Source organism: Chionomys nivalis, chromosome 1, assembly GCF_950005125.1.
Source record: "Chionomys nivalis chromosome 1, mChiNiv1.1, whole genome shotgun sequence".
In the NCBI taxonomy this organism is placed as follows: Eukaryota; Metazoa; Chordata; class Mammalia; order Rodentia; family Cricetidae; genus Chionomys; species Chionomys nivalis.
Window position 1 is genome coordinate 109,113,823 of NC_080086.1, and position 26,638 is coordinate 109,140,460.

Here is a 26,638-nt window from a genome sequence, read left to right on the forward strand (position 1 = left end):
GGCTCTTCCTTTGCCTCTTCCAGAACATCTCCAGGTGTGTCGTGTCTTTTAGATTCTTTGTAGTCCCCAAGTCTCTCCGACTTTCCTGCCTCGGTGTCTTTCCTTGTAAGGACCCTGGGCCCTGGGTGAGGGCCAGCCGGGAGCATCTGTAAAGATTCTATTTTCAAACAGGGCCACATCCGGAGATACTGAGGCTTAAGACTTGAACTTAGCTTTCTTTGGGACAACAGTCAACCTCAGACTCAACATGGTCAGTTGGTTCTAAGTAGAAGTCACTCCAGTGAGTTTGGGACCATGTACACTCTGAGGTTCCTTGCAGAGGGTTAACCCCGAGGAGTGTGCTGCAAATCTACCCTGAAAGGAAACTGGTACTCTCCACAAAGGAGAAGAGAAAACATGTGGATGTGGGCCACCTTATTAGAACTCTAGTGCCACCTGCATGGAGGGCCAAGGTGTTGTGTGTCTGATAAGATATTTCTCAAGAGCAGCAGGTTGGGTCCTCAGGTCACCATGGAACTATCTCCACTGATCTGTCTGTCTGTCCCTGGAAGGAGACAGAAATATCTGCACTCATCTCCTACACACGTTGTGTAACAACTATGAAAAGCTATAGACATGCAGTTTCTATCTACTGGAACCCACAGTTTGAACAGGACTCATCATACACACCAACTGGATTTTCCTCTCAATTTTACAGGGGTGGTGTATTAGTTACTTTTTCAATGCTATGATGAAACACTGTAACCAAGGTAACTTACAGAAGGAAGGTTTGGGGCCAGTTATCATTCTAGAGGGATAGCAGTCTATCACCATCATGGCGGGGAAGCATGCCAGTAGGCAGTCATGGGGGCTGTAACAATCGAGAGCTCACACCTTATACCACAAGCCTCCAGAGGACAACTTGGAATGGTTCAGAGCTTTGAATTCTCAAAGCTCACTCACAGTAACAAATTCCGAGAAGACCACACCTCATGAACCTCCCCAAACTATGAAACCAACTGGTGATCAAATTCTCAAAAGCCTAAGACTACGGGAAGCATCTCATTCAAACTACTACATTCCACTCCCTGGCTGCCATTGGGTCATAGGGTCACGGCCAAATCTTAATGCAGAATGCGTTTCATCTAGCTCCAAAAGTCTCCATAGTCTTTGAGTCTTAACATGATTCAAAAGTCTGTGTCTCTTCTGAGACTCAAGGGAATTTCGTACCTGCAAGACTGTAGCCACTATAAACTCAAAAACACAAATTGCATGCTTCCACCATGTGATGACATAGAACACAAGAACATACATTGCCCTTCCAAAAGGGAGGGATGGCAGTGGAGTGAGAAAATAATAGACCAGAGAGAGACTAAAACCCAACATGGAAAATACCAAACCCTGTAGCTCCATGTTTGATGTCAAAAGGCCCTTCCAACTTTGCTGCCCACAAGATCTGCCCCATCCCAGGCTATTTCCACGCCCTCTGTGCAGTTCTCTTTGGCAGATACTCATGGCTCTGACATCTGAAACATCTCAGTGTCTTTACTGAAACACACGCTTTATTTTTACAGTTTCATGCAATGGCCTCTCAGGGACTCTTGCTTTCTCGAGGGCCTTTGTGCAGGAACACCCCTGCCACAGACTGTCTGACCTCAACAGCCCTCAGAGACTGTGGAGGGAGAGTCCTTGACCTATTTACTCCCCACATCTTACATTACTCTGAAGCCAGCATCATGTAGGTGGTACTGCCATGTTTAGCCACGTGTGGAGCAGTTTTTGCTGGTTATTCTTTCCTAGGCCTCTCACTTCCACAAGCCTTCCCTTTGTTCTAACGCAGACAAGGCCTCGCCTTGTCTTCCTGTCCCTTCCATCACAAGCCTGGGTGGCAGTATTAAGTTTCCTCATCCTCTTTTATCTCTTCAAACTATTTTGCAAAGTATTTATCTCTTCAAACTTTTGTCTTACTTTCTCATTTTCACTGTGGCCATACCTAACAGTTATTACTCATCACCATTTAATAGCATCGATATCAGGCTTTCTTAAAATCTTCAACAAATGCCATTGCTTTTAAATTCAGCCCCAGGCAAATTTGTAAGACAAAGGCAGAACACAGTCACGATGTGTTTGTAAGCCAAAATCTTACAATAGTATTTTTACCTAGCATCTATTGAGATGAACTGGCAATCCACATAGCTTCCACCACTACTGCCTGCCAAGCTCCCACCAGGGAGGTCATTAAAGCTCCCCTGCAGTATCCACCACTTTTCTAGTTCACAGCTCCAAAATCTACATTTCTCCCAACACCAGCGCGATCATGTCCGATACAGCAATAGCCCACTCCCTAGTTCTAGCGTATGTATTCACTACTTTATGCTATTGTAATAAAACATAATCAAGGCAGCCACAGAAGGGTCTATTTGGACTGATTCTAGAGGGTTAATACTCCATCATGGTAGGGAAGCATAGCCACAGGTAGGCGTGGCAGCTGGAACAGCTGAGAGCTCACATCTTGAGCCTCAAGCACCAAACAGAAAACTTTACAAGTCTGTCCATAGTGATACACTTCCTCCACCAAAGCCCCATCCTCCCAACTCTCCCCAAACAATACAACCAACTGGGGACCAAGCATTCAAACGCCCCAGACTCTAGGTTTAACTCATTCTGAGTATCACAGCTGCATTTTAATGCCTAGATGGGATTTGAGCAGAGAAGATAAAATAATCTCTCTGGATTTCCTATGGTTAGTAGTTCAGCTTGCTTCTCTCTCCCTTCTCTAGTGAGTCACATAGCTAGGCACACTGGTTGGAGATCAGTGAGATACATCTTCATGTCAATGTACAACAAAAATATTTAGTCTTTCTTTTTAAAGATATGTTTTGTTTCCTTGTGAGTCCTTCTTTGAGTCCATGTAGTTAGAGGTAAGATTTAGTGAGAACTCCTGTACATGTAAACATGTCTACACCTAGAATGTTTCTTCAATGCAACTTCATGAATTGCATATAAGAACATTATAAAAAAACAATAAGCCAGAAAACATGGCTCATAAAACGAGGACTCCCTTCCTTCCTTCCCATCTTGCCCTGCAGACACCTCTAGTTCTAAGGTCTCAGCCATGCAATGCTCTTTGCAAGCTCACAAAGACCTTTCTCTGTGCAACACACACAAATAGGTGTCCTTCCTTACAGATGGATCAGAACGGATTCTCATCAAACATGCCACTTTGATGGCTGTGTGTTCAGTGGTGTATCTTAGGTGAGCTCGGCTCTACGGTCCTAGCCGACCTTCCTTCATATGTTCAGCACGGTATTTCACGGTGTGCATACATTCATTGTGGGGGCACTAGGCCTTGTGTTTAGTGTTGCACATTAATTCATTTAAATAGGCAACCCAGGAGTTGGACACCATGACCATTCTCACTGTCCACTGGTAGGGTTGGAGGCAGGCACAAGCTGAGTGACCTCAAAGGGCAGAGTAATTAGTTGCTGAAAGCTATCCTGTTGGGAAGCTGCTGAGTTACTATGCGGAGGAACGAGGCCATGGTCAGTGCTGTTCAATGGGTGTCTCACCCTTCACATGCTGGGCCTTTGCAGTGTTGTATAAGCCATGCCAATCCATCTCAGAGTGCTTGGCCCTGAAAGGCTGCTGGTCTGAAAAGAGGATGTCATTTCTTCTTGTCACAGGGTCTACATTGTGAACTCACTTGTTGCACGTGGAGGCCATACCACCTGAGTTTTCTACCAACAGGAGCACCTGGGCAGCTCAGAAATTAAGTTGATGGCTACTAAGTCTTTGGGACCTGCCGACCATGGTACCCACACTTCCTTAACTTTGGTGAGCCAGAGACTGCTAAAGTGAAAAGTCAGGATAAAAAACAGCCAAAGGGTGTGGGCTGGGGACAGAAAAATGATTTCTAGGACATAAAACTGTCTAGTAGAAGCAGAAGGGGTGTGCTTCTCTTAAGAGCTCAGCAGAGAGGAGCCCTGTGAACTGTCACATCTGCTCACATCCAGTACAATCAGTGGTTGGCTCAAGTAGTCTGAGGACGGAGAATTTCCCTCAGCTAAGCTTTCCTTTGCAGTTGAAAATCCAAAACCAAATCACCCCAGTAAACTTGTAGAAGTTCAGATTTTTAGACTAAATGAAATAAGGTATATAAGAGAGCCTGGTCATTCATAAAGCATCACTGTGCCAAACCCTGAGGGTCACACCCTAACAAGACACTGCCAGTGGGAAGACTAAGGAATCCTGGCCAAGTGAGCATTTCTTGTTTAGTTGCTAAGCCGAAACAGCACGGAGGCATTCAGGATTGTCATAATGAAGATTAACTACAGAAGGTGATAATTCAGAGCCATCTAAGTAGCGGTTGTCAAAAACAACACCTGCACATAGATGTTGGCACTTCATAGAATAGCTGGGCTTCTGTCACTCGTTCTGTGGGCATTCTGTCTTCTGGCAGAGGATCTCTGATAGTGTTCTCAGTGATAAAGTCCTTTACCTTGTCCCCTGGCTCACTGTTGCTCATGATTAGACTCAAAAGAGAATTGGGGAGTCTGTCCGTTCTGGGCCTTCACAGCTCACTTTCTCCTGGTACAAGACCGGGAGAATGGGACTGCATGTTCATATCCAAGTTTCCAGCCCAGGTGGGTGCTTTTTGGGAAAAGCTTATTCTCTCTCTCAAACTTTTCTCTTTACAGGTCGAACTCAGGACCCAGGCTTTTCCAACAGAGGCTGACACTCTTGCTAACTTCCCAAGCATCTTAGGGGCAATTCCTACTTTGCAAAGTCACAACAGGGAAGTGGATGGTGGAAGCCAGCAGGGCCTGAAAGGGCTTGTTTCTTTCTGCTCTCCTATTACTGGCCGTGAGAAGGACTGGGAAGTGACTGCCTGAGCATGAGGAGTCCAAGAATATAGCTGGGAAGGCAATGCTCAAAAGGGGGAGAGAGTTCTAGATCTTTCTATGGGTGCCTAGAGTGGGAATCTAATCTGTTATTTAATTTGGGGAATGGATAACCTCAGTTCTTTCCACAGCCTTGTCAAGAACTAACTGGCTCCTTTTCGTCTCTCTTTGCCTAAATTACCAAAAGTCCAGATTCGAAGTGACTGTTTGCATGTTTTGCCATCTAAAGAAAGCAATGGAGTGTGATGAATAGAGGGGGAGTCTTCTCTTCCAGTGCCAGAAAACCTCTAGGGATACACCTGTGCTCAGAAAATGTCCTGGTGAAGGATCTGAAGCTCTCCTCTGGGGAAACACAGACTGTTGTTCTGTAATTGCTGTTAAACTCCACCCCATGTGACACCACTGACCTTTACAGACAGGAGGCTCCGAGTCCCAGCCATTCTGGGTGCAAGTGACCTGCTCCTGGCCTTGCAGCTTGTATCCATGGAGACAGGAATATACCAGGACCAGCTTCCCAGACTCTTCACAGTGCACAAAGTTCCCATTGTCCACCTTGTCTGGGAAGATGCACTTGTCATCTATGGGATGTTGAAGGTTAGAATTCAGTGAAACCACAAGAAAGATTCTAGACCACCAGCCCTGCTGTGTGTTGAGCTGCAGCCCTCAATTAAACTTTATTTCCCAATGCCTTGTATCTACAAAGCATTATGTTGGGAGATAGAGGCTGCAGAGAGGAGGTTTCCTTGGCTCTTGGTCTGGAATGGAAGTGGTTAGTAGGTTTGTATGCTTGTCTATGGGCATATACAGCACACCTCTCTGTGTCTCTGTTGGGAAATGGGTTCCAAGCCATGAAGAAGTGCCCGCCACATAGCTAATTCTTTAGCTCCTGCTCGAAGTCAAGACTGACATGGTACATAACTGATGTCAAAAAGTTAACAAAAGAGAAAGCATTTGGTATGGTTGAAAAAATTCCTCAGTTGCTCAAGCGCTTGCTGTGCAACTGTGAGGATCAGAATTTAGATACCCAGAACCCACATAACAGCTGGATGGGCCTGGCGCCATGGTGCTCTGACAACAATCCCAGCACACAGAGGCAAAGACAAGGAGTTCCTAGAGCAAGCTGGCTAAGCAGACCAGCCAGTTCTAGAGTCAGTGGAAGGTAATAAAAGATGAAGAGATCAAGGACACTCAATGTCAATGTCAGGCCTCCTGACGCATGTGTGTACAAATGTGTGCCCAAATCCATAACACGAGTACGCACAGCACAATATACTATATGCACACACATGCAAAAAGAATAAATGTTTTGTGACAGTGGTAATTCATGAGATATAATTTAGTCTGTCCTAAGAATAGAACTTAAATTAAGGTGAGAACCTTTGCTAATAAAAATCTCAGGAATCTGTAGGTCCCTGCTCAATCTTACATTTTTCTACATAGCCAAATGTCAACTACTGCTGGCTCATCAGTAAGAGCTCATCTACTGCTTCTCAGTCAGGAGGACTGAGCCAGTAGAATCCCAGGAGACTCTGTGGCCAGAGCTCCCTAGTGCTGTTGGAATCTCATGGGTACAAAGCCCATGACAGATAAGGAGAATCTGGAATTGCCAGAGCCAAGGCTTGGCAGCTATCAAGTAGTGTGTGAACCTGGACAGGGTAGAGATCCATCAACTGTTGCAGACTTCTGGTCTGATTCCTAGTTCTCCTTGGGTACTCCCATACCACGGGAGAAGACAAGGCTCAGTCTCACCAGTACTTTCTTAGGAGCACAGGGTTAAAACCAGCCTCTTCAAGAGGTTACACTGATTATAGTGTCACGATGAAGTAATAAGCGGCTCAGAGTCACCTTGTGGAAAGGTCTCCCTCCACACTTCAAGGTTCATGCTAGGGATGTCTTCACAGGACTCAAAGTCCTGGGGGAATTTTCCAGTCTGGAAGGCATCCACAGGTACCCTGGTGAGGCCGGTGTTGTCACAGATAACCCGCGATAGCGAATGCTTCTCCAGTTCCTGCCTCTGAGCGTCTGTGAAAACATGGCTGTTCTCCCACCAAAACCTGCACGGGAGAGGGCACATGGGTGGGCAGTAGGATACAGTGCTACCTCTGTTTCCTCCTGCACTCAGTATCCCCATGGAGAAGATGGCCAGGGGGTGAGCACAGCATCCAGGGGCTGTGAGAATTGGGCATTAGAGAGCGGAGTAAAGAAGTGTATGGGCCAGTCTGTGGGGTGGGGGCCGTCTGCAGGGCAGCATAAGCTGACCAGCTCCACTGTGCCTGTTTGGGTGCATCCCTGCCTCAGAAACAAGCGGGACAACAGAAAAGTCAGCCACAGGAAGAGGTGCCTGCCGGCCATTTAGCCCAAGGCCCAAGTGTTGTTCTTGTCCTTCCCTCCAGGCCAGGGCCGACAAAGGAAGGAAATAATGTCAGTTCTTCCTATGAATGTGAATAGCATGGACAAAGCTCCAGTTTCCCACAGCCGTTTACTGTATATAGACCATCTCCATTCCTAGTTGGGAACACATCCTTGGCTTGTGGGAAGGAACTGAAATCTGCAACAGGGCTTGGACAGCATGGGAAGGAATCTCCTCTCTTATCAGCTGCCTGGTGGAAGAGTTGTTTTGGGGGGACACTCAGTCATAAACACAAGAGTTAGGAATCACCGCATCACCACAGCGTCTACCAGAGCCTCTTGGACTTTGCCATTGGACTTGACCCAAAGACCATGTCATACTCGAGGGAGTCCAGGAAATGACCTGCCTCCAAAGTTTGTGTCTTCTCATTCCCCAATTATGTCAAGCCACATGGCTTTTCTAAAGACATAGTTTCAAGGGGGATAAACTCCCCCAGGATTTCTTCCAGGTGTCTCATCTCTGTGAGATGCTGTGTCCCAGAAATTTATAGCAACATTCATAGCAAAGGTAAGGAAAGAATCCTAAGGCTGTGTCTAAAAGCTGAGACACGAAAAGCAGTCTTACAGGGAGAGAGGGATGGATGGAGACAGGTAGGCAAGAAGACAGAATCTAGTATGGGGGTAACTATCAAAAAGAAAGGAAGAAATGCTTCCTTTGTTCTTCCCTCATGCTTCCATGATTCTAATGTTTCACATCATACCCCCAATCACCATCTGGCTTCAGCTCATGAGGTGGACAGGTGTAACACACCTGCTTTTCTCACCCCCTCTGGGGGAGCTCAAAATTCTAGACTGAAATGGAGGACGAATCAAGTGCAAGGAAAGCAGGAGCCTCAGCCAGTTGTATGGGGATGGAGGGTGAGGCATGGTGGGGAATGGGCCAGACTCTTTTCAGCCACATTCTGCTCCTGGGTACCAGCTGGGGTCCACATCTGCTTTAAGGCAGGGCTACCTGTCCAGTGCCAGTGAATGGCCAAGATGGACGCAATAGATTGTCACAGTTTGAATTTTGTTATGTGCCTTCTCATACACATGACTAGAAATATGGGAAAACAACAGTAATATTTCTTTTTCTTTTCTTTTTTCCGAGACAGGTTTTTTGTTTGTTTGTTTTTTTTTTTCTGTAGCTTCGGAGCCTATCCTGGGACTAGCTCATATAGACCAGACTGGCCTCTAACTCACAAAGATCCGCCTGCCTCTGCCTCCAGACTGCTGGGATTAAAGGCGTGCGCCACCACCGCCCAGCAACGACAGTAATATTTCTAAGTGAACAGAATATTCTATACGTCTTGTGGTCCTTTTGTTTGGTGTCAACATTGTTTTAGGGTTGGGAATGGTTTGTTTGAGAGAAACCTTCCCAAGGTCACATATAAGTGCTTGAGCCCAGATCTAGCTGCTTTACACAAGCCTTATGTGGAACACTCTGTTATACCCAGCATGCTTTGCCCCCAATGTGGAGAGTCTTTCCACAGGTACTCACCTGTCTCCATCCCTCAGGGCTTTCATCTGTTTCCCAATGATGCATGCAAACAGAGGGCCAGTGCGGGCCCCCAGCAGGAAGGTTTCAGCCAGGCCTCCCATCCAGACATCGATGTTGTCTGCGTGCTTGTACAGGTCCATGATCTTATTGACCACGGTTTGGTTGGTAATGACCCTGCTCAGCTCAGCTGATGTTTCCAGGCGTGACAAGCCACAGAACCCTCTCCATTCATTGTAGCCTATACAAGAAAGAGGGGCTAGGTCTGTTTTTACAGGAACTTAGGGTTCACTAGTCTACCCATGGGTTCTGTTGATCCCTGGAAGCTAGAGTTGCAGAGACATAGCCCTGTCTGCCGTCCCCTGATGCAGAGTGACCATTGTGTTACTGTGGTCTGACTTTCAGCCCTATGGAGTTTAACAGGACAGGCCTTGCAGCACAGACTTAGGGATCTTATAATGAGTGTATTTGGGGGTGAATTCGGATAGAAAGGGTGCCAAGTCAAGATACTTTAGTGGGTTCATACTATTATTGGACCAGTCTTCTCCTACTGAACTGTGGTGACAGCCCCACCCTCTTCAGGGTGCTGTTGATGCTCCAGGAGGACACTGAGAGCTCATGGAGAACAAGAGCACACCAGCACACACACACACACATTCATAAACATAGGCGCACTCTCTTATACATACAAAGTGAAGAAAAATCAGCAGTGGAAATTTAAAAACTGGTTTGTGAATGCTGCCATCCAATGATATTGAGTCAATCCTCAATGATAGCAGTTCCTTCCATTCTGATTTAGGAGAAGCTGGTATCTGTTTAATGATGGTGGGGTGTGTGTGTGTGTGTGTGTGTGTGAGAGAGAGAGAGAGAGAGAGAGAGAGAGAGAGAGAGAGAGAGAGAGAATGAATTTATATTTGATGCAGCTAATCACCATACCACCTTTTTCAGAGTCATAGCTCCTGAACTTCCTGGCCAACAAGTCTGTTCTACCTCAATTCAAGGTCTGCTGTACATGCTGGATCTGGTGAGGGGCAACTCTCTGGTCATTCCCCTCTTTTTTCTCTCATTCCAGATGGGTCACCTCAGTTATCTTTCTCAGGAACTATATAGCAAGGTAAGAGACTCCTCCTTTCCTGTCTACCTAGTTTTGATGAATTCCATAACATTTCTACTTCATCACAGTCTGTTTTAGGGCAGACCTCCCAGATCCCACAATCTCATGACAAGCAAAATAAAATCGGTGGATTTGATTTATCTAGAAACATATATTCCCACTGCTTGCCACAGAGGTTGGGGAGTATTTCAGTTACTTCATTAAATATCTTTCGGGATCATTGAAGAATGAAAAGCAAGTGAATTACAGTCAAAAATCGGGAGAGAGATTTTTCAAGGGCCACACGTAGCAGCTATATTTACTTCCACAGCTCAGAGAAGCAAGTGCACCCAGAGTTCAGGGTGACGTACAGAAGGCGTGTGGTCTTCCAACACAAGCAAAGGGTCCCTTTTCTGTATCTTTCCTGTATGGATTTGCTCTTCAAACCCAAGTTACTTTCATCCTTTTGGTGGATGCGGTGAGAGAAGAATGACACAGGACAGCACCAACCACACCCTGCAATCAGGGCTTCCGAATAGCAATCACAGTAATAGCCCTGAACACAGACTTAGGATCCTGGCCACTGGTCCTGTGAGTGGGCCACTGGGTTAGACAAAACATCAGTGTAGCATCTCCTAGGGAACCCTGGGACTCCATAGACTTCTGTGGTAGGGACTCCAACAGGGTCCTGGGTGAGTTCTGTAGTTGGATGCCCTTCTAAGACTGGGATTTGTCCCCAGGCCATACAAGGAAACACACCAGAAGAGGCATCTTGGATACAAATCATAGAAAGACTCTTGTGTGGTGCTCATAGGGTGCAGGGCAGTCGGTTTACAGGTAGATATATAGTCATAGGCCCGGCACATACCTCTAATCCCAGTTAATTGGAAGGCCGAAGCAGAAGGATCACGAGTTTGGATCTAGACTGAACAACATAGCAAAACCTCATATAAAAACACAAAAGCCAGTTAACCAACTGAACAAGAAAACACAAATCCATTCCTCTGAAGCTGCCAGTGCAATAGATTTGTGGGTGTGTTTCACTTTACCCCAGACAATGAACCAGAGAGTCCTTCCCCCAAAACACACTGAGGCATACCATCTAGAGACCAGACAGACCTGGTAAGCCATGGTCACGGCCCCTCTGCAAGTTGAGCGATGCCAGATCCAAGGTGCCAGCATTAGACAACACGAAGAGCTTCTCGGTCAGCTCCTCATTCATCAGCTGCTCCTGTACCTGCAGCTTGGCTGGTCTTGCCAGGAGGCCTCTCACGATTGGGTCCAAGCCACCTGAAAAAAATCATACACAGGTCAGAGAGGTCCCTAGGTCCCTGCTGAGTTCTGGGGACAATGGATAGATTCTCAGTTATAAAGCAGGTTTGTTCTTAACAAATGTCTGTACAGCTTCACCAAATCACCTTTCACAGTTCTGAAAGTGTTCCAGGTTCCTTAGGACACTGTGGTTATTGGCAACTTAGTGCTGAGGATGCACCTTCAACACCTTGGGGCCTAGACACTGGCAGGGCCACATTACTGACATTCATCATTTATTTTTCAGCAGCAGAATGTTTAGAGAAGTGATTCTCAACATTCCCAATGCTGCACTCCTTTAATAATACAGTCCCTCAAGTTGTGGTGACCCCAACCATAATTTATTTTTAACGTTACTTTAAAAGTGTAATTTTACTACTGTTATGAATCATAACATCTGTGAATCTAAACAGCTGTGTTTTCCAGTGGTCTCAGCCGAGACTCCCAGGGAAATGGTTTTTTGACCCCCAGTGGCATCGTCATTTCACAGATTGAGAACCACTGGGTTTAGAGCCCAAGGAAATATTCTCCGGACTCCACTGTCTGGAACAGTAAGATGCGGCCTGGTTGTGGTGAACTCTGTTTCTCACGGACCTAGCTGTTATCCACTGAAGTCTGGGTCATCCTCATAGAAGGCCCCAGAGGAAGCAAACCAGCCAGCTCTCAGGTCTTGCCCACTCTTAGCTGTCTGAATTCAGAATTACATACAATAGCATCAACTAAGAGGACAGTTATCTTAGGTGCCCACCAAAGGCAAATGTATAAAATGTATTTTGAACTGGGTAGGGTGACTAGGAAGATCTCAAGCGTCTCTCCTCATGTTCTGCATGGTAGCAATTTTATTATCAGTGGCGAGAGAACTACTGTCAGCTGCTGTCATCTCAACCCTCTACCATCCCCAAACGTACTCTTGAGACCGTTTAGAAATTGTCAGAGGGAGAAGAAGAACATGGGAACAAGAATAGAAAGTAAACCCGGGGTAGCGTGAAAACAATTCTCCGGAGAACTGCAGGGCTTTTCTTTCATTTTTACAAAATGCCAGCATCCTGCAGCTCACAGTGCTGGTCTCCTCAGAGAACACGTATAGTTCTTGGTGATGAAGAAACTGACAGCACCCATCTATAAGGCATCTACCAGGACACTACTACCTGTCTGTCTGCTGAGAGGGAATGGAGTGGGAGGGAGAGGGAGAAAAAGGAGGACGAGGATAGGGAGAAAGAGAGGGGAGAGGGAGAGATAGAAAGTGGGAAGGAGAAAGAGAGAGAGAAAGAGAGAGGAGAGATGGGGGAGAAAAGAGTGTGAGAGAGAGGTGACGGGGAGAAGGAGAAGAAGAGTGTGAAAGAGGTGAGAAAGAAAGGGAGAGAGAGAAAGAGAGGAGAGGGACAGATAGAGGGGGAGGGAGAGGAAGGGAGAAAGGGGGGGAGAGAGAGAAAGGGAGCATTCTGTATCTAGATAATTTATTCTGAATACTGAAGAGCTCCAGATGTGAGTCAAGGCATTTCTAAGGAAATTTCACCTTTTAAAAAACTTTGAGCACTGCCCTGGGGAATGGTAAAGTACAATGCAAAGCAGGCCTAAAAATCTGAATTTTCTCCTCAGAACTCAGGGGAATAATTGTAGGGTGTAATGGTGAGAACTTGTAATTCTGATCTTATAGAGGCAGAGACAGGGATTCTTGTGGCTTGCTGTTCGGTCAGTCTAGATTAATTGGTGAACTTCGGGTCAATGAGAGACCTTTCTCAAAGGAAGCAGTTTTCCTAAGGATGACACTGGAGACTGTTCTCTAGCCTGTATTTGCACACACATGTACCGGAACACAAAGAAACATGCCACATAGGTACATTTGTGAAGAAGGCTTTGAATATATTTATGTCCTCTAAACACTGAAAAAGTAGATAGCATTAGCTTAAGCAGCCAGAATAGAAGGTAAAGTCTCATGCAGGGCCACCCTGGGTGTGCTTAGCTATAGGATCACCTGAGGAGGATGGGCATACCTTCCTGGATCAGCCTCCAGGGCCTGAAGAAGACATCATGCAGTTGCAGCCTGGGGAGGTCTGTGTGGTCCTGGAAGTCAGTATCTAGCCGTCTCACCAGTGGATGGACTGTGGCGTGGCCAAAGCGGAAAGCGGCGGTAGAGAAGACATTGGAAACGGTAGGGTTCACAGTGGGGTCGTAGCCTTCATAGGGGCCCACATACTGCCTGAAGGCATCGGGACCCAGGATCTTGGGGATATAATCCCTCATGGTGATGATCTATAGAGAAGAAGACAGGTGTTCTCTGAGCAGGGAAGGTTTTCATCAAAGCCCATGGATGCCTGCAGGCCAATTGGAAATTAGGATAAAGCAGTAGGGAGAAAGTCTGCCTGGGCATCCTTGTGATAGAACATCATAGGATTGGTGAGCTTCCAAAAGGAGGATACAGCCCACAGATGCAGGCAGAGGTGTGGGGGGACATGCCCATCAAGTAAGGCTCAACCCATAGGAACGTTAAAATAAATACAAGTAGTGAAGAGACATTAGATTGATGAGGGTAATACAGCAATCTGAGAGCATCTCTCCTGTCCATTAAGACAGTTATCAATTTCCTATCAAGAATAGGCTGCTGGATGATTAATGTTCAGGTCAGCAGAGATCCTCAAATATGCAGAACTACACCCTCTATTTTACAATTATTGGACTTGTGTCAGGGCATCCCAGAGGAGCCTTACCACCAATATTGCAGAGATTTACTCAGAAGAAACATGCAACCATGGCCCTCACTCATCACATTACTTTTGTATCACATGAATGGTCACTTGTGGTTCCCTGTGCCTTCCTTGGGTGACTGGCCGACCCTCACTTAGACAGTCTAAACTCTGGAAGAGGCAGTTGGGAAAGAGACTCTTCCTGGGATTATTCCTGGGACTTTTACCTCTGTAGAAACTCCGTACATATTCACGAGATACCTACACTGCCAGGGCATTCTAGCTGCTTGGAAAGAACAAAAAGTACTAGGACCACACCCCTCACCCTATGGAACTGACAAACTGATATCCACCATTGCCCAGGCCTGGAAGTCAGTCAGGGAGAGAATCATCATAGATTCTTCTCCCAGGACAAGGAGAAGACAGCCAGCTTTGGGGGTGGGAGTTCCTGTTGTCATTTGATGCCCCCCACCTGCACAAATAAATCGTAACATCTGGCCACCTCCTTGAAAACGCAGGACTTTGGGGCTCCTGGTCTTGTCCTAAAACTATCCAAAATTGCTTTGGCTCTGCCCTCACAGGTGAGGTTCTTTGTGGGAGTACACAGTGATTAACGGGAAACTGACTGTTTACACACGCCCATCAGGCAAGGTTAGAGCTACTCATGAAGTACTTTGCACTCAGTGTTAATTATAAGCCCCAGTTTTAAAGATTTGTATATCCTATTTCTACTTTTTTTATCTGCAAATAGGATTTATTATTCAAATGGTGCAGTTTTGCTCTGTCTTTAGTTGACAACATGTTTACCCTCTGAAAACACAATAGCTCACTGATGTAATGCATCAACTAATCTTATCTGAGCATTAGTGAGACGGCTCAGTGGGGCTTGTCTGTGGAGTGCAAGGTTGGAAACGTGACCTTCATCACCATATAAAGATGGCCAAAAGTATACCCTATGAATTTGTCTTCTAGTCTTCATATATCTGCCATGACCTAAAAATAGATAATCAAATTACACACAGAGAAAAATTTAAAAAATAAATTACATCATCAATACATTTTGTCTGTCATCTCTAGATAATTCCCCTAGAAGGCAATGGCACTTCCAGAAGAAATACCAACTATAACTAATGGAGACATGAAGAAGCATGGAATGTCAAAAGTATATACATATTCCCATAGCACATTGTCCTAATTAGAGTTTCTATTGGAGTGGAGAGACACCATGACCATGGCAAATCATATAAAGGAAAACATTTAATGGGGTGGCTCACAGTTCTGTTTAGTTCTTTATAATCATGGAAGAAAGGGAGGCACCATGCAGGCAGATATGGCGCTGGAGCTGAGAGTCCTTACATCATGATCCAAAGGCAGCAGGATGTTGTCTGGGCATGACTTGAGCATATATGAGAACTCGAAGCTCACTTATACATTGACAAACTTTCTCAAACAAGACCACACCTACTCTGACAAGGCCACGCCTACTAATAGTACCACTCCCTTTGGGGGCCATTTTCTTTAAAGCCACCACACACATCAAGGTTTGTTATGAGATACACATACTGATTATCCTACTTTATTACGTCTCTTCCATTTAGATAGAAATGCTATTTTGGATACTCACATGAGGTGCTTAATGTTTCTTATATTCTCTTCTATCAAGTATTTTAACACTAGCATCATTAAAACATGTTCACAAAGTGAGACATGCCGGGGGTACTCGTCTTCCCAAGCACTTGTACTCAGGAGGCCGACACATGAGAATTATAAGTTCAAATGGAGTCTTGACTAATCACTGACAAACAAGCCAGGCTGCATAGCAACATCTCAAGGGGATTTGTGAATACATGAAAATGAAACCAGTAGACAACTGACTACCCTTCTCACAGACGCCTTGACTTGAAAAGTATGATCACACATTGGCCCATATTTAATTAAACAATGGACCACGTAGATGATGGGCATCCAATTCTATACACAGCAGCAGAAAAATATATACCAGTAAGTAAAAGTATAATTGAAGATACACTAAAGTCACTGAAGGACTATAAGGAACACAAAATGAACTTCGTTAAGTAGATTTGCCACAGGACACACTTTAATATATAACTCATATGTTGCAAAATGGAAGCTACAATGCTGTGATCTCACCATTGGTACTTAGTGAACTTGGTATTAATTTACTTACTTCAAGAATGTGATGAAAAAAGATGAAACAAGCTTTCTGTCCCCTTGAAACTGAAGATAACTGTCATGTCCAAAGTCCTTATTAAATTGTTTACATAAATAGGATTTTTCCTTTCTATGAGTTCTCATCTCTTTCCTGACGTCAAGTTTATATATTCAGGCTTAAAAATGTTTACAGGGATAAACACATGGCCAAGCAGTTAAGACAAGCTCATTCCTAAAACCAAGGTCAGGATTTTGACAACTTATAACACTTGCTACAAGATCACAGGGTCTAACCTTCTTGGGAGCCAGCATACATACATGTATTCAGAGACTAGAGAAATGTGCAGACTTCACCACATAGCTTTCATTCCTAGGGTTTCTCTCCAGTATGAATTCTTTCATGACTTTGAAGATGAAGATGACTGGGCTGTACAAAGTCTTTCCCACGTTCATTGCATTTTTAGGGTTTCTCTAGTATGTATTCTTGTATGTATTCAAAGATGACTATGACATGAAAAGTCTTTACCACACTGACTACATTCATAGGTTTCTCTCCAGTATGTGTTCCTCTATGTATTTGTAGAGTACACTGTGTAGAGAAGGTTTTACCACATTCATTCCATTTGTAGGGTTTCTCTCCAGTATGTGTATTTTATGCCTTTGGAGACCATGAGAGGGTTTAACACATTGCTTACGTTTACAGGTTTCTCTCTAGTATGACTTATTTCATGACTTGGAAGATGACTGTGGCATTTTTTACCACATCGAGTATATTCACAGGTTTCTTTCCAGTATGACATCTCACACGCTTGTGAAGATAAATTGGCTCACGTGGAAGATCTACCATATCCATTACACTGGTGAATTTTTTCACCAGGATGAATTATTTTTCAACTTTGTCTGATTGTAAAGTGGCATAGACCTCAAGGTTTGATGGCTTTCTTGATATTCATATTCTCCTTCATTGTGAGTTCCTTTTTGTCTTTGAAGATACCTGTGATGGGAAGTCCTTTATTTTATGACTCACATGTGTAGTACCTTCTTTTCATGTGAGTTTGTCACCTATTGAAGAGACCTGGAAAAACTCAGAGTTTTACCACACTGCTTTCCCTCATAAATTTTCCTAGACTGTGAGTCATACTACATTTGCATGCTGAGTCAGGACAAATAGAAGAATTTCCACATTCCTCGGGTTCAAAGGACTCTTCATTGGTGAGTTTTTGATGTATTCTCAATGAAGTTGGAAAACCAAATAACTGCAAGGTTGTATCATATTAATCAAGTCTACTTAAAGTGGAAGATGCTATATATCTTCTTATTTTTCAAGGAAAGAGAAGTACATTGCTTCTTCACATACTCCTGTTCTCACAAAACTTCTATCCATTGTGATATCTGGAATACCTTCCACATCTTCTATAACATTTACAGTGTTCTTCAATATGCTCTTCCCAGGTGTAGCCTATAGCAGTGAGGTTCCTGAAGGTTTCCAGCATCACATCTTTGCAGAGATTCTTCTGGGAAGGATCCACCAAAGCCCACTCTTCCCAAGGGAAGTCGATACAAACATCATCGTAGGTCACTACATTCACAGTGTGGCTGCCACACTTGCCTGAACTCCCCAGACAGCAGAGCCCACGGTGCAACACATGAACCGTCTACTCTCTTATCTAACCCAGTGTAACATAGGCACAGACCTGTGACTAGAAATAGACACATGAAACACAATCCACTACAGAAACATACACACAGAGCAGGTGCACAGTACAGTTCAAACTCACAGAGACACTCAGACACACAACACACAAAATACTGAGCCCAGATACAGTGTACACAGTGCACATGATTCCCTAACCAGAGCTGATAGACACCCAATGTGTACCTCTGTGTACACACAGGTTTTTGGGTATTTGGACATTTCTATTGGATTGGTAAAGATGTTCCAGCCCCTGATGTTCCCTGTCTTCATGTCCTCCTTACTCCCAGCACCCCATGAGTTAATGCCTGGTCTTCAGGTGCCTGAGGCCATGGTAGGGCAGGCGCTCCTGGGCTGCCCCTTACAAACTATGCACATGAGAACAAACTCCCTTCCTTATTTCTTAGGTGAGATTGAGGTCATTTTCCTGTTTCAGTTAGGGTTTCTGTTTCTGTGATGAAACACTATGACCAAAAATGAAGTTGGGGAGGAAAGAATTTATTTGGCTTACACATCAGCATTGCTGTTCATCACTGAAGAAGTCCGGATAGGGAAGGATCCTGGAGCAGAAGTTAGCACAGAGGCCTTGGAAGGATGTTGCTAAGTGGCTCACTTCCTATGACTTGCTCAGCATACCTTCTTATAGAACCCAGTGCTAGCAGCTTAGGCTCTTCTTAACATGGGCTGGGTCCTCCCCCATTGATCATTAAAGGAGAACAACTGTGATGTGGGAGGTGATGTATGCTGTGAATATGTTTTATTGCCATTGGTTAATAAAAAAGCTGCTTTTGGCCAATGGCTTAACAGAATATAGCCAGGCTGGTGTGTGTGTGTGTGTGTGTGTGTGTATACACACACACGGGGGGGGGCAGGGGCAGAGTCAGGGAGACGCCATGTAGTTGTGCTGAAGACAGACACAGAGAGCAAACTTTACCTGGTAAGACACAGTCACGTGGTGATACACAGATTAATGGAGATGGGTTAGTTTAGGATATAAGTTAGCCAGAAATACGCTTAAGCTTTTGGTCAAAGAGTATTGCAATTAATATAATTTCTATCGATTCAGTTCTGGGCATCTGGGAACAAACAAGCAGCCTCCCCCAACACAGCTGGATCTCAAGGAGGCATTTCCTCAGCTGAGGCTCCTTCCTCCCATGATTTTAACTTGTGTCAAGTTTACACACAAAACCACCCAGTGTACTTCCTCACGGAGTTTCTAGGAGAACACAGGGGCGACGCCAAGTGCCTAGCACAGAGCCTGTTCTAACCTGACAATGAAGGAAGTTAGTATAGAGCAGTGGTTCTCAACATGCCCGATGCTATGACCCTTTAATACAATTCCTCATGTGGGGACCCCAACCACTAAAATTACTTCATTGTTACTTTATAACTGTAAATTTGTTATGAATCATAATATAAATAGCTGATAGCCGATAAGCAGCCCCTGACGGGGTTGAGACCCACAGGTTGAGAACCACTGGAATACAGTAAACTAACTCATTTCTCCTTAACAACCCAGTGAGACTGTGGAGTAAATGCTGTGTCTGCCTGTCTTCCTTCCTTCCTTCCTTCCTTCCTTCATTCCTTCCTTCCTTCCTTCCTTCCTTCCTCATTTCTCCTTAACAACCCAGTGAGACTGTGGAGTAAATGCTGTGTCTGCCTGTCTTCCTTCCTTCCTTCCTTCCTTCCTTCCTTCCTTCCTTCCTTCCTTCCTTCCTTCCTTCCTTCCTTCCCCTTCCCTCCCCTTCCTTCCTTTCTTGTATAGTTTTCTATGTCACAAATGACATAGAAATGACTCACAGGAATCTTTAAGATCCTCTGGCTTTTTAAAAATAATCCTAAAATAGAGTTTTTAAAATTGGCTATTAACCTAGACAACAAAGGGTGCCCTCAGAGAGACATACAGGGATCTACATAGGAAGGAGAAAAAGACAAGATTTCCTGAGTAAACTGGGAGTATGGGGGTCATGGGAGAGGGTAGAAGGGGAGAGGGGAGGAAGGCAGGGGAGTGGAGAAAAATATACAGCTCAATAAAAAGAATCAAATAAAAAAAAAAAAGAAAGCAGACAATGAGGAGATCAAGGCAAGCCTGGCCTATATAGACTCGGTCTAAAAAAACCCAGCTTCTAATGTAGCTATGCACTCAATTATACCCATAATCCATTTCAGGAAAACTCTTGAGATGCCATTGATTGCAAAGTGTGTCAGTATTTCACATACAAATAAATAAGGAGTAGAAATGTTAACTAGAAAATCTTGCATTTGGAGATCTTAAAACAAGTCTGAGCACGGATGGATATATGTGTGTCATCCCTGACAACCTGGTTCTTTTACTGCAGTCTTGGGTCTGGGCAACTCTGCTCCACAGTAGCTGGGAACCTTGGGAAAAAACGCTTTTTAGAAACTGTATGTCTCAGACATGAAGCATTGCGACTTTTCACTCTGTTATTGACAGAATTAAACACGACCTTGTCCTAGTATTAAGCAAGTGCCCAGTGCTTGCTTAGCTGTGTTGCTGATGCTGTTGCTGCAATTCTTGCAAGTGTGGAAATCAAGACGTTAAGGATTCTTAAATGCCTTTCTTTAATCTGAATGAGTTCGCCTAGTCTCAGTTGCCAAACCTTAAGACGTTATTTGAGGTAAGCAGTCAAGGCTCTGCTTGCCCAGTGCCTGAGCTCTCTACAAACAAAAAGACATCATCTCCTAAGATGGAGCCACAGCACCCTCCTAAACTGAAGAACAGCCTGACCCCGAGGGCTGCTGACTCAGTCACAGTGGGTAACAGTCTGCACAATGCTTCATATGACATTTCCATGCTCCCGGCTCATTTTTGCTTAAAGGGAGAAACCCACCCACCATCTGCTTCCCTGCTAGCTCCTTAAGATCCAGAGGTGTTGAGCTGACAACCTTTGCCTGGGAGAAGTAACAACTGAATATCCTGTAGTTGCTGCATGTTTCCAGACAGCTGGTGAGCTCGGCTAACAAGAGAAGGGAAGCTGGTCTCCTCTGCGGACCAGGCCTCTATGGATGAGTCACCTGCCACTGTCCATAGAGGACAGCTATGGAGTCAAACTCCAGTAAACCACAGACAGGACCAGCAGTGTTTCCTGAAGACAGCTCTGGAGCATACACAGGGCCGGGTGGTAAATCAGACCACACACAGATAAGGAGCCCAGAAAACAGTCCTTGGCCCCGGGCAGCTCCTCAGTCACACCAAAGCTTTCTCATCATTACTCTAAGTAATTATAGGGTAGCAAATGCACAATGAAGATTTATTTTCACCCTAAAAACTGTCAAGATTTAAAGGATAAGCACATGATAGTTATTATCTAACAATGAAAAATTAGCACGTAGTTAATCAGGGCTGTGTTGCCAGAACTTTCTGTCAGCTCTAATCATTTTTAGTTTTTTTAACCTGAGTTTTTGGATTTATGACTGCTTGTTGACTAATAACAACTCAGTTTCATAGATATGATTACACAGTAATTCTTTCTAAAGAAAAACCATGTTCTTAAACTGAAAAGCTCACAATACATCATTTGTATATAAAGTAGGCGAGGATGGTCTAAGATGACATCAGTATCTATCATTCATGAAAGAGCCACAAGTAGCGTCTTAAGGGCGCCATAAATGATCATTCAGCTAGCTTAATAAAATACCAGTTTCTATTAGAAATAAAGAAAAACTGACTCTTAATTTAACTTGACAGAATTAGGAGCTCCATTATTACCAACACACAAATATGCCAGAATCCAGCTCTGTGCCCACTTCATAGGGCTGCTCCAAGGAGTATGCAAGCTGCCTCTATGAGGCTCCGAGAGTTATGGTTGCCAGGTAGCAGTCAGTGAACGGACCTATTGCTGCTAGACAGAGTTGTGACTACAGAAGGTCTACGACTCTGTGGTTACTCTGGGTGATCCAGTGCTGGGAGGATGGAGCCAAGAGGAGGCCCTTGGTACCAGGAGTATTTTGCTCACAAACACTTGTGCCTTAAATGTCCCCACTTGAATATCCCAAGGTGATTCTGCTGGAAACTCAGAGAGACCATGATAGTCCTACTGGAAGCCACTGGTAAGTCAGCAGTGATCCTGCCCAACACACCAAGGGCTCTCACAGTGGCCTCACAGACAGCCTTAGGGGTATGCACTAGTTCCTGTCTGTACTACCTCCCATTCCCATGCCATGCACGGTACGCACCTGGTGCAGCGCGCCAACCACCTTGCGAGCCTCCTGATAGGAAGTCTCAGCACTCCAGTGTGCATTGATGGCCTTGAATGTAGCAGCCAAGCGGTTGTGCTCACGCAACCACAGGGTGTGCACTGCTGCCAGGGCAGGGACCTCGCTTGCTCTGCCGTCGCCAGCCAAGAAGCAGGGAGTACGGGTGGTACGAAGGGCACCGGGCTCTGGAGCACAGGCAATAGATGCGAAGGGCAGGTAGGTGCGGCCTGAGTCTAGGTGGCGTGTGTTGACACGCAACAGGCCCGCAGAGCTGCTCCAGTTTCGTAGCTGCTTCTCGGCGCCAGGGGAGCTGCCGTACACAGTGGATGCATCGAGAAAGGAGGTCAAACTGTTCATCTGCTGCCTGGGATTGGCCGCAGACAAATTGCCAAAGAGAGCTCCCTGGTCCCCAGTGCCGCAGGCGGCTGAGGAACGGTAGAAAGGCAAGCATGCCGTGGTCCCCGAGGAGTCTGAGGGAAGCTGTAGCAAAAGGAAGACTAGATATCACCTCGGAATCTTGGGCCCTTTTATAGTCTTAAATCATAAAATAAATGTGTGTTGATTATGATATGGAGTGCGGGGTAATAATTATTGCTGGTTCAGAATACGCATGTTGCATGCCTGGGAATTGTAGGGTAGCTTTCACATACAAAATAATGTTTTACACAGGAGCGCATTGAATATCCAAGGAAGCTTCTGGGGACAGGACAAGCAAAGGAGACTTTGTATTTCATTTCAGGTTTTTTTTGTTGTTGTTGTTGTTTTGTTTTGTGTGTGTGTGTGTAATTTTTAGAAAGACGCATTGTTTCATAATCAAGGAAGAGGGTAGGGAAATTACCTGTATGGGGAAGCAGGGATTTCGGTTCTCACAGGTCAGCTGGCAGTCGGCACCTCCCCAGAAGGCCGCTGTGCTGGTGCTCTGTGGCGTGAGGGCAATGTCATGATCGATGTACTGTCCCCACGCTGTCAGGAAATCAGAGTATTGGTCATCTTCTGTCACAGCCTCATTTGAAACTTGAATGAGGTGCCTCGTCACCTCCCGTACCTGGAGAAAGAGAACAGATAGCAATGACGTAGACAGATTACACTGTAGTCAATAACAGAGACCTTGGGGTTTTAAATGCACAGGAGGAGTCTTGTTCACAGCTCCAGAGAGGCCCCGGGAATACCTGTCATTGTAGACATGATGGGAAGAGCCAAGATGGAAGATAGACACATCTGGACTTGGGAACCTGCCCTGATTTGTGATGTCTGGGGCCTGTTAGGCCAGTTCTCAGAGCCTTAGGAAGTACATATAAAATATGTAAGTAGACAAAGCGATCAGTTCCCAGGCCTTTGTGGGAAGGTGTGTGAAGAACACGGATAGCCCACGACTCAGCCCACAACTACAGGGTTCTGCCCAAGGTCTTAGTTCCTGAAGAGTTGTCTGACTCATCTCCCCGCCGCTGAGGAGCAGCCATTCTCTTCTGTTCCTTCCCTTCCCCCACTACCCAGGACAGTGCTGACTATTACCAGGACTGTAAGGAAGATGGAATTTGGGAACAGAAAGAAGCTTTGCTTATTTCATAGGTCGATTCTCTCTTTCCACTATGGGGTCCTGGGAGCTAAACTCAAACTTGCATGACAGGCACTTTTACCAGGTGAGTCACTTTGCCAGCCACAGGTCAAGATGGAAGAGAATTTGTTCCCAGGTGAGTCCCACCCAGAACCTCCCCCTGTAGGACTTTAGTGACCTCCAATGGTAAGATCTGGGTTGGACACTAGACCTTGAGTGCTGTGACAGAAGAGGGACCTATGGTGTGGGCACCCATGGATGGATAGATGTGAGCCTCTGGGGATCAGAAAGGATATTGTGATGGGCAACAGAACATCTCCAAATATGTCTGCTTTAAAATATATAACCTGCATGTGTGGTTAGATCAAAGACCTTGGGATACAGAGATTTTTACAGATTTTCAAGAATATCCTCACCACATGAGTATGTTTTGAGAGCCTTCTTGACTGTGGTCAAGAGTTGGGATTTGGGGTGGAAGACTTGGAGAGATACCACATTGCTATGTGGCAGAGGAGCCATAGAGCAAGAGTGTAAGCAGTCTTTAGTATTTAGAAAAGATGAGGCTCAAGAGATGTTTCTGTGGTAAATGCACCTGCCTTGCAAGTGAAAAGCACTGGGCTTTGACCCTCAGTATCCCGTCCACAAATGATCTGGAAAAGTCAAGGAGATGGATTTCCCCCCAAGGACCTTTAAAAGGACATAGTCCTGAGAGGGCTTGGTTTTGGCCTACAGAACTGGAGTTAAAAATTTTTTATTACTATGAGCCTGTAAATTTGGATTACTCTGTTCGAATAAGCTCAAGAAATGAACAGGCTACACATAAACATACTTGGGTGCTGATTCTTATAAATAATACTATATATAAAGAGACAAGAATTTGTAGAATCTTAGTATCAGCACAGGACTCGGGAGACTTTAGGATTTGAACTGGTCCAAGGGCAAACACATGAGAGGCAAGAGAAACATCTTGTTTATGTGTAGACAGGAATGGCATGCTTTCTCAGTGAACCTTGGTACCCAACTCCACCTGAGGCCCCCACCAACTGCTAGGAACACTTGGTCTCTCAACAAAAAGACCTGAAAAAAAACCTGAGAAACCACTGGAGAGCTTTGTGATGGTAAAGGTGTCAGCACACAGCTGACTGGGGGAGCCTCTCCCTTCTGGTCCTGATTTTCTCTATGCTGAGCTGAGTACCAGATGGAATACATTTTGAGAATTCTTTTGTAGGAGGAGGCCACTTGTTCGTCCAGGCTGCCCAGAACCAAAATAATCATACAGAAACCATATTAATTAAATCACTGCTTGGCCCATTAGCTCTAGCTTCTTATTGGCTGACTCTTACATATTAATTTAACCCATTTATATTAATCTATGTATTGCCACATGGCTGTGGCTTACCTGGTAAAGTTCCATCTGGCTCCTGTGGGGCTACATAGCTTCTCTCTGACTCTGCTTCCTTCCTCCCAGCATTCAGCTTAGTTTTTCCTGCCTAGCTCTATTCCTCTATAGCTGTTATAGGCCCAAAGCAGTTTCTTTATTCATTAATGATAATCACCACATACAGAGGGGACTCCCATCATTCTGTTGTGGAATGTAGCTTGAAAGCAAATGTTGACCTATCCATTGACATGAAGAGTCAAACTAGAGCCAAAATGAACCATGCTTTGATGAAGTAGAACAATGGATCCAATGGTACATATCGGACCAAAGGACCAGTAGGAAATGAATGTGTGTCCCAAATAAATGTGCCTCTGATAGTAAAATGGTAGCCAGCATCTGTATATATGTAGTGTACAGGAGTGAATCCATTAGTGAATGTGCCTCTGGCTGCATCTTGTCTTCTACCAATGAGTAGAAGAATTGATTTGAGAATATTAAAGTGCTTATTCAGAGGAAAGGTGCCAAATTAGATGATAGTAACTTTACATCTTAGTTGCTCTCCTTGTTAGCTGGCTGTGGCTAACCTTCAGAGCCGCGTGGATAGGTCTTATACCTCAGGGTTCCAGCTTCTGAGGAAGTCTGGGAACACAAGGTGTTATATGAGTTCCTAAGGATACAAAATCATCCCAGTAGCTGCCATTGCTTTCCAAAGCTGCAGGGAGTACGTCAGCATCATGGAAGATCTGTCCCTGTCCCGCTGAAATAGATTCTAAATGAGTACCAACTGGGGGTAGTGGAAAGCCATGGTATAAGAAGTCAGGGTTCCAGCCTCTGGGCTGACTGAAGCCATCTTCATAGGCAGGAGGCAGCCATCTTGCTAGGGCTGTGTTGGAGGCGCCCCATCTGGGGTGATCTCTGTGGAAACAAATGAGGGGATGTGTCTGAGACAGAAGAGAATAAGGAAACCTCTGGGTCTCAATACAGCATAGCTCACTCAAGATGATGCACTCCGGCTCTAAGTTTACAGGTTGGCCTTCTCTGCTGATCCTCTAGATGGGCTTCCCTGGGGTTTGTGGAAGGAACTGATTCCCAGGACCTCAGTCTATAACCTTCTTGAGTGGTACAATACCCCTTCCTTGAGAATGTCTTTCTGCTGTAGCCTCCTTAACGCTGCCCCTTCCTAGGTGCCATCCTGAGGCTTCTCTGCAAAGTAGGACACTCATCTTTCTAGAAATTACTATGGGTTCCCACCCAGAGGACAGAAATTTGGAGTACTCAAAGTTACTTTCTGAAAACATTGTCATATTTAAGTACCTTTAATCAAGACACATACAAGATCCTTGTGCTGACTGGGATGATATTTCTAATAGCAATAAGTACTCAGGAAATTACCAAAGTGTTCTAAATTCAGAGAGAACTGCCAAAGGAAAATGTGTTAAAATTCACATTTGGATTAAAAAAATAAAATTAAGCCCTTTTCTGAATTAATTACTTTGACATAAGAATGAACCCCGTCACCCAGGCTAAAGGGGGATGTTTTCTACCCCCAAACTAATCTGTGATTTTATTCTTTTGTCAAGGCATAACTTAGAAAAAAACATATTTAAGGTCCATGTTAAGGCAAAGGTTTGTTGACCAATACTTTACTGATTTCCCAAGCTGCTTCTGAGTATGTCAGGGACAGTGCCTCAAAGTCAAAGGGGAAAGGACAGAAGTAAACGCTGACACATTTTGGTGCCTTCTTCAGAAGTTAAGAAACTGAACT

At 44.9% G+C, this 26,638-nt stretch overlaps 1 protein-coding gene across 1 annotated transcript in view; it reads right to left on the reverse strand.

Annotated features, from left to right (window-relative positions):
- The window catches only part of Tpo (thyroid peroxidase), a 72,658-nt gene that overhangs the window by 12,981 nt on the left and 33,039 nt on the right, over positions 1–26,638 (reverse strand). The window contains exons 6-13 of the mRNA XM_057779192.1: positions 25,659–25,788; positions 22,776–22,982; positions 21,917–22,417; positions 13,165–13,423; positions 10,979–11,149; positions 8,770–9,007; positions 6,726–6,934; positions 5,288–5,458 (exon numbers count right to left, since the gene is read on the reverse strand). Of these exons, the coding sequence (XP_057635175.1) occupies positions 5,288–5,458; positions 6,726–6,934; positions 8,770–9,007; positions 10,979–11,149; positions 13,165–13,423; positions 21,917–22,417; positions 22,776–22,982; positions 25,659–25,788 (1,886 nt within the window). The remainder of the gene's footprint in view (positions 1–5,287; positions 5,459–6,725; positions 6,935–8,769; positions 9,008–10,978; positions 11,150–13,164; positions 13,424–21,916; positions 22,418–22,775; positions 22,983–25,658; positions 25,789–26,638) is intronic.